General features: G+C 34.8%; 2 protein-coding genes across 2 annotated transcripts in view; one reads left to right on the top strand and one right to left on the bottom strand.

Moving 5' to 3' along the window:
• The first annotated feature begins 1,074 nt into the window (after window positions 1-1,074).
• jnk (c-jun N-terminal kinase) lies at window positions 1,075-8,158 on the top strand. Its single transcript, NM_001078282.1, is given in 7 exon segments — window positions 1,075-1,153; window positions 1,814-1,997; window positions 2,572-2,805; window positions 3,304-3,527; window positions 4,864-5,026; window positions 5,201-5,436; window positions 7,269-8,158. Coding segments are annotated over 7 exon segments (1,320 nt in total). The 5' UTR covers window positions 1,075-1,148; the 3' UTR covers window positions 7,543-8,158.
• Window positions 8,159-8,589: 431 nt separating this feature from the next.
• The window catches only part of LOC100183106 (ornithine decarboxylase-like), a 2,485-nt gene continuing 1,987 nt past the window's right edge, over window positions 8,590-9,087 (bottom strand). The window contains exon 7 of the mRNA XM_026837627.1: window positions 8,590-8,689. Within this exon, the coding sequence (XP_026693428.1) occupies window positions 8,590-8,689 (100 nt within the window). The remainder of the gene's footprint in view (window positions 8,690-9,087) is intronic.

The following is a 9,087-nucleotide window of genomic DNA, read 5'->3' as shown; positions in this document are numbered from 1 at the left end:
TTGAAGCTTAAAAGGCGCGGTTAATTACACTTGGTATGCGTCGAATTCTTCTTATTTTTCGTCAACTAAGGGTGCGTGTGGTTGTGAAATAAATAAGCACCTTTACAATTTCAGTGACGCGTCCTAACTTAGGTATCGCACCGAAACCTATGGTTTACTCGCCGCAATGCGTGGGAAACTGTTTTATGATTGCTATTAATCAAAATAATATACCCATTTCAAAACTGAAAAGTGTACGAATTATTCTATGGGTTGATTTTGAATAGGAAAATGAACGTTTCAGTTGTTTTATCCACCTGGTTCCTTTTCCAAATTGCATTTTGTATATGGAATGTATGGTAGGGGCGGAACAGTTTTATAATACTATTATTGTTTTTATAGAGTGGAAACGTGTCCCATCTTCCCCCACCCTACTATATTCAACCTTGTAAAATTTAAAAAAAGGTTTACTTTCTAGTTGATGTATACAATTATATTCTTACTTTCCATGTTTCGGTAAGTATAAGAGTAACTTCGCATGAATTTCGTTTGCAACACCCCGTAAAACAGCCAAAATTCGCTGTAAAACACGTCATAGAAAAAATCTGAACAGTTTTCTATGAATAGGCAAGTGGTCGAACGTCATTGCTGTAGAATAAATAGAATCGATACAGTAAATGACGCATAAAGATGACATTCTATTGATATGGTTTCTAAAAAAGTTTGTATAAAACGTAACGTGTACATATACATATTCTCATTGTGTATATGTAGCGCCACCAAGCGTTTGTATATTTGTATGTTTTTACAACTCTCGTTTTATTGATAATTCTTTTAAATTTCTGCGGAACATTTAAACAATAATAATACAAGCTATACAGCCATTTTTAATATTAAACAAATAATTTGATTATACATTTGTGCTTCTTAATGATCTCATTCTAAATGGGACCACAATTTAGGATAGAGAGCACACAATACCGGTCTACAGTGAATCGAACTAAACTTGGGCCATTCTACCCGAATTGAATTTTTATTTGCAAAGGCGTGTGTTGCGAATAGCAATAATACTGATATTTATCGTTCATACAGCTTGTTAGATTGTACTTTATATACAAATGGATAGTTGGAACTATTTATAATTTCCCTTGAATCTTTATATAACCTATATGGGGTAAGTACTCAATGTGGTTATACTTTTATACATAATGGGAATATGGAAAAGTATTCAATGTTTAATGTACTGATATATAATATGTCACAATCTTTGGCACGTATACTATAAGTTAAGAATCTTCCAGTACATAGCAGAATAGGCTGGTGGAAAGTGTTAGTGGTTGGTGGTTAGGGGGTTGGGTTTAGGTGTTGATGGTTAGGGGGTTAGTAGTTATAGAGGTTAGTAGTTAGTGACTATAGGGGTTAGTGGTTAGAAAATAAGGTGGGGGAAGACTGTAAACTAGCACCCAATCTTTAAAGGTTACTACAGTAAACGAAGGGTTTGACACAGTTGAACACACCTTTTTACTCTTAAGCTATTTCTGCACTAGTTTAGGCTGATGGAAAGTGTTAGATCTAAGTTGAAAATTGGGGGTTATTGAAGGGTACATTTATTGTTTAATGGTTATATAGCAGATAAAGTAGGCGAAGAATTCGTGACTAGCACATTTTTTAACAAAATTTAGAACACTTCGTTTCTTTTTATTGTTATTTATGGGTGAGGTCCTTGTCAAGCACCTTAAATTTAGTCCAGATTTGGCTTATTACCCCAACGCATGGAAAGGCATTTAAGTCTTTCATAAGACAAATGGTTTTATGTTTCGTATTTTGCATACAGGCAAGCAGATGAGGGCATGAGCAACGGTAAAAATAAAGGTGCTAATGCACCTACTGGTGCTGCTACGACTGGCAAAGATACAGCAAATACAGAGTTCTACACTGTACAAGTATCTGATTCTGTCTTTACTGTACTTAAGAGATATCAGAGCCTGAAACCAATTGGTTCTGGTGCACAAGGAATGGTAAGGAATTGTATTTAATACTGTTTTGGTCATTTTTGTGATGAATTCTGTTTATGATGGTTTACTGGTAAATACGTGTGAATAGTGGAAAAATAAAAGTATTAAAAAGTAAGGCTGACCAATTTTAAATTTTAGGGTATATTTTGCCAAACATGTATTGCAGTTTAATATGAAATATGGCTTACCATTGTTCATTGAACATAATAGATTCCCAAATCAATGAAATTTTCATGAAATTAGGAAAACTAAACAGATTTTGCATTATTTAATATGAGAGAAAATGGGACAGTTTATTTGAACATAGTTTATTTGTATTTTAAAGGAGTTGTTTCATAAAAATGTTCAAAATGCATTACATATAGGCTAAATTCATATATATAACAATACAGCCTATCTGTTAAATTAGTTTTAGAAGTACCAGTTACAAAGAGTTTAATACCCACTAGTTAGAAAGTGTTAACTTTAAGAGATAAGATTTAAATTACATATTTACATAATATCTAATTGTACTTAATACACATTTTATATTTTATAAATATATATATGGCTAATTTTTATTTTGCAACTTTACTAGGTATGTGCCGCCCATGATACAGTACTTGGCCAACATGTAGCCATAAAGAAACTCAGTCGTCCGTTCCAAAATCCGACACATGCGAAGCGTGCCTACCGCGAGCTTGTCCTTATGCGCGCTGTCAACCACAAAAATATCATCGGTTTACTGAACGTTTTTTCACCCCAATCTAGTTATGAAGATTTTTCCCATGTGTATCTTGTCATGGAACTTATGGATGCTAGTTTATGCCAGGTGGGGTGTTTTGCTAAGGTGTATAACAGATCCTAGGACCCATGGCGTGCCCTGCCGCGGGACCTCACTCGCATAAAATAGAAAAAAAAATGCACATAACATGAGTCATGCTGCATGACAATGGTTTTTCTACCGTGGTTTACAAATTGTATTTGAATGGATTCAAGGAGTAGGTTTACAGAGTAGCAAACTATGTTGTATGGTATATGCTCCTAATTCTAAGTGGGTAATGTAATGTGATAATTCTGGCATAAATTTCAGGTCTCCTGGTTTGCCTTGGGACCTTACCCTTACGGAATTAAAAATGGTTCACTTCAAACATTATACTAAATTATGCAACTAAAATATCAAAGTTTTGTGTTGTATAATATGCATCATACCTATTTGTATTGACTATTAAGCAAGCTGCACTAATATAAAGATTAAGATATATGATGTACCTGCATATATATTATAATATAGCCTATGTATCTTTTATAAAGTACTTGTAATTTAAAGGTGATTCAAATGGATCTTGACCACGAAAGACTCTCCTATCTTCTCTACCAGTTACTTTGTGGCATTAAACACTTGCATTCTGCTGGTATCATTCACAGGGACTTAAAACCATCCAACATTGTAGTACGGTCGGACTGCACACTTAAAATTCTTGACTTTGGTTTGGCAAGAACTGCAGGAGGTTCTTTTATGATGACGCCGTATGTGGTGACACGATATTACAGGTGTGATATGTGAATATGAATGTAATGCTACTAGCTTTATCCTCGTGTGTACGGAAAGGGACAGTCGTTATAACACAGGTGTTCATAGACCTTGGGCAAGCTTACGAGTTACCATGTATGTTACTTTGTGGGTGAATATTTTTTTGATTGTTTTTGTACAACCCATTAGTGACCACTTGGTTGAAGCAATTGCAGTTAAGTGTCTTGCCCAAGGACACATACCTGAGATGCACCCACATGGATACTAGTGAATCATGTTTTGCATTTATTTTGCAAAATATTTATTTATTTTCTTCGTAACCAGTGAGTGTAATTATTTATAGTTTTCATGTCATGCAGTATCACTCCAGTACAACCTATTATGGAAGTTTTTAAATTTTGCAATGTTTCACTTTAAAAGGGTATAAAAGACCATATCTGCAAATTGAATATATTTGCGAAGCACAGTTTAAGATGTCATGGGGGGTTTAAACAACATTTTCTTTCTTTTTAATTTTTATAATGTGAGATAATACTAAACGAAATATTGAGCAAAATATTGAAAACGGTTAAAATATAGAATTGGTCTTTTTGGCACCTGTAATATCAAAACAGTCTAAATTTCAAGTAGTTTTTAACTGTCTTTATAAAAATGGGTTTTATTATGTAAATTTACCAATAAAGTAGTTTACATACATTACTTTGCTTTTGCGGAAAACTTTTATATCAGATTGTGTGCTTAAAAAAAACTGTAAATTTTGGATCATCTCAAACGGTTAAAAGATCTGTTTAAGTACGTAGTTTAGGATGCCTTGAGAATGTCGTCATTTTCTCGTGCTTTCCAGCTGCTGACTCTCATGTTTAATGCATGAATAGTCGAAACAACACGATTCAATCTGCTTACAGATAACGTCATCAAAAATCGCTTTTTAAAATGAAGAAACTACTATTTTGCGATTACTAATTTTCGTGTGGATTTGTGAAACAAGTTATACTTTAGGTTATAGTTGAAATTTCTTATAACCTGTTTAGTACTTGTGTTTGGGCTGATTTACCAGTAAGTTCACATGGCATTTTATTCTTAATGTTTAAAGACAATTAAACAATGATTTAGACTTCAATTCTCCATTGGTTCCCCACTATTTCTCATTGATAGTAAATTACTTATTTTTATTATTATTATTATTACTATATATATACAATAAGTGTGAAATTTAGTTTCCAAAATTGGGTCTTCAAACTTTTAAAATAAATGCGTTCTTAATACTTGAATAGCTGCACAATAATGCTAAGAAGTAATATTGTTTCCTAACTGCTCCATTTCTATCACATTTTAATTGATTTTTTTATTTCCCAGAGCACCAGAAGTGATTTTAGGAATGGGGTATCAAGAAGTAGTGGACATATGGTCAGTGGGATGTATCTTTGGTGAAATGATTAGAGGTCAGGTCCTTTTTCCTGGAAATGATCACATAGATCAATGGAATAAGATAACAGAACAATTAGGAACTCCATCAGAGGTAAGGGAATTATTACTGTATTCGTATTTTTATACAAATTTTTAAAGATATTGTTTTTTACAATTTGGAACTCTATGGGTTGCTGCAACCCCTGCATAAATCTCAGGGTGGTTTTGCATACTAAGAATAAGTCGACGCCATTATTCATAAATAAAAAAAAATACTTTTTACCAGGACTTTATCAACAAACTGCAGCCAACAGTGAGGAATTATGTTTTGAATCGGCCATTCCAAAGAGGACACCCAATTCATCGCTTGTTCCCTGATAGTCTCTTCCCAGCTGACTCCGAGAGCAATGGAAGACTCCGGTCAAGTCAGGCACGCGATCTTCTTGCTAAGATGTTGGTAGTTGACCCAATTGGAAGAATTACTGTTGATGATGCACTGCAACACCCATATATTAAAATCTGGTAAGGTTATTATTATAGTGGGGTGGGGGGAGATGGGACGCTTGTTCATTCTGTTTTCTCATCAAATTTGGTAGTCAACGAAGAACATTCAAACATAAAAAAATCATATCCTCACGGCTCCCATAGGCAGTTGTTAATTGTTTAAAACGTTATCAGGATATTTGGATATTATACGTGCTAAAGTTGTCCCATCGTTTCCTACCCTACTATACTATTATAATATTTAAATAAAAAACCAGGAGTTTCTAAATCAAATTTATGAATGGTTGTAACTTATTTACCTTGTGTTGCGGGGCAAGGACCATTGTTATAACATGGTGTTTTTTTCATACACCTCCTACCTGTTTGACTGAAGTTGTGTGTAAAATAAATATAGTACTGTGGGGTAAGATAGGACACCTTTAAAGCGTAATATTCAAATATCCTGATCGTGTTTTAAACAATTAACAACGGTCTATGAGAGTCGTGAGAATACGGCTTTATATTTCTTTGATTGTTCTTTGTTTACTACAAAATGGGATGAGAAAAAAAAGAATGAAAAAGTGTCCCATCTTCCCCCACCCCACTATATATTAGGAATTAAGGAAATAAAAACCACATAAACCTACGCGTATGCTGCTTAAGTATTGGCAGGACAAGGAAATAACTGTGTATTTAAATGTGCACCTTTTTACTGATAAAGTATAACAGGTGTCTGAACAGTTTACTTCATACTTTAATGTTATGTAAGTAATCTTTTTATATTGAATAGTCAATATATATGATTACTAATAATCCTTTTTTGGTCGTATTTTTTAGTACAATTTATCATGCGGCTTGGTATTAATTATTACGCTAATATAACCTGTCAAAAAAGCTAGGCAATAACGTATTTTCATCCAAATTTTAAACTTATTAACCAGTAATTTACTCCTTTGCAACACATTTTATCAGCAAACTACGTTTCTGTTTGTACTTTTTCCATATACTGATATGTTGATACGTCTATATTTACTCGTGGCCTAGACCAGACAGTTTTACAGCATTAAGTGTCCTACAGTGCCGCTCCCATAGGAAATACGGCGTCAATCAATTGATTTCTGATTTAATTTTGTTGCCCAACTCCTAGCGACCTAGCAGATGGTTAAGTTTGAAAACACAACTAAAAGTACTGTTACGTTAAAAATAGGACAAATTTTAAAATAATTTGTAAATTTTATCTATTAGTTTGTTTCAACTATTGTTAATCTTTTTAAAGCAGTACACAGTATTGGAAAATGTCTTTTTTGTACATTGCGTTTTTAGGCGGCTAGACTGGCTTTTCGGATATGCATTTGTATATTAGAATCGATGAATGTAGCTTGTTTTATCCTCGCGTGGCCGGTAAACGACAGTCGTTATAATAACACAGGTGTTCTGATTCATGCACCTCGTGCCAGCTTAGGAGTTACTGCTTATTACAACTTTAACTTTGTGTATTATAACTTCGATAATTTAGACAAGCCATTAGTGACCACTGGGTTGGACCAATTGTCGTTGAATGTCATGTCGTATTTATTTGTATGACTGCCACTACGGCATAACCAACAAATTCAAAACGAAGTCAAAACGGTATTGACTCTCTGACTAAAAAAATAATGTTCTGGTACTACGAAAACGTAACAGGACACATTTTTATTTTATTATCTCGTCTCATTTAGTAGTAAAAAAAAACATTCAAGGAATTATAAAACCGTATGCTCACAACTCCCATAGACCGTTGTTATTTGTTTAAATCACGATCAGGATACTTGGATATTATGTGCTAAAGGTGCCCTCCTCCACCCTACTATAATTATTTATATTTTATCCAGGTACGATCCCAGCGAGGTAGAAGGCCCAGGTCCAAAAGTCGACGGCGGATCAATAGACGAGGTCGATTACTCGGTTGAAAAATGGAAAGAAGTAATTTGGACAGAAGTAAAACTATGGGACACAGTGGACACAACTGTCCCAAACCCGGTTATACCGCTCTCGACAGCTGTACCAGATCAACCTGCTGAAAAACTCGAACCCGAGAAGGCAGAGAGTAACCCAGACGTGCCTGCTGCTACTGCACAGGTTGTGAAAGCAGAAACGGAAGGATAAAGCAGCTTAACCATGTAGATCTCGACCACGAGCGAGTATTTTACTTGTTTGATCAGAATCACGTATTTTGAGTCGTTGTCTATAGTATACTGGATATCCGTATTCTTACTTATCACAAGTTTAACGCATGCTTGCCTTTACTATTTTACCGACAGTAACGGAGCTCGCCCGAGTAGTATAAACCACTTGCGTTGGGTGCTCTGAGGTATAACCTATTCGCTGGTGTTTCAACTACGATTTTTTCATGATTAGATTCGGATACACGCGCGGTACTCGCAAAGAGTAATCTTCACAACGTTACAAACATACCGAGCGCAATTGTCTATACACGTTGGCTTATTCAGCTTTTTTCAACACGGATCCGCGTGAGATTCCGTGCACGGTTGTTGCTGTATTCAATCATACGTATATTTGCAGCGCTAAGCTCTGTGCAATTGCTGGCCGTTAAAAAACGAATTGATCAATTTCCACGCCTTGATTCGTGTAATTTTTCATGGTATTTGCTCAAATCCGTAAAATCGTTTGAACAGCACCGGTCCTGATCGTCTATTTTATGTAGTAACACTATTGTACTCGTGCACTTCTTTACTAAAAGTTGCATACATGGAATTGAAAAGCCGGTCGTCAAGTCAAGAAAGTCTAGCATTACAGAAGAGTTGAAGTCGCAGATAGTCCTTACTTAGCTGAATCTACGATATCAGTCTTTCTGTTACAAATGGGAAACAGCGCATAAATAACCTTTTTGCTATGTCTCGGAAACCTCCAAGATTTTGCAGTGGAATTTTCTGACATGATAAAGAAAGTTTATTATATAAAGTAGGTTGGGTTAAGTAAAACACTTTATCACTCTATTTGTTGTCCCATTTTGCAAAAACAAAAAGGTTACTTTTGTAGTGGGTTGGATTAATAAGAACACTCGTATGCAGATACACCACTTATTGTATTTTAAAATTGTAAAAAATAATGACGATGGTTCGTGTCTAAACAAAACGCCTATATATTCAGAACTGGGTTAAATAATCTGTGTACAAATTCAACGACAAGGAACTACACATCATTGGAAATTATTTCTTCGTCGGTTTTCTCCAGTCGTTGATACTGCTCAAACAAGGGTGATTTGGGGTCTAATTTTTCAGCGATTTCATTCCTAAAAAATATGGAATTATGTGCTTGGTGTATATGATTTTAAAAGTACAAACAGCGAACATTGTTTTATTATAGTGGGGTGGAGAAGAAGGGCCAGCTTTTCAATCTATTTTCTCGTCCAATTTGGTATAAACAAACAACATTCAAAAAATTATGAAACTGTATCCTCACGACTCCCATTGACCGTTGTTAATTGTTTAAAACACCATCAGGATATTTGGATATTATGTGCTAAAGTTGTCCCGTTTTTCCCCAACCTACCATATATAGTAGCCACATATAGTAGGGTGGGGAAGATGGGACACCTTTGGTACATAATATCCAAATATCCTGATCGCGTTTTAAACAATTAACAACGGTGCGTGGGAGTTGTGAACATACAATTTCATAATTCTTTGA

The sequence above is a fragment of the Ciona intestinalis genome, chromosome 14, assembly GCF_000224145.3.
Source record: "Ciona intestinalis chromosome 14, KH, whole genome shotgun sequence".
NCBI lineage: Eukaryota > Metazoa > Chordata > Ascidiacea > Phlebobranchia > Cionidae > Ciona > Ciona intestinalis.
The sequence above is the reverse complement of the archived record's forward strand: the minus strand, read 5'-3'. Positions and strand labels throughout refer to the sequence as shown.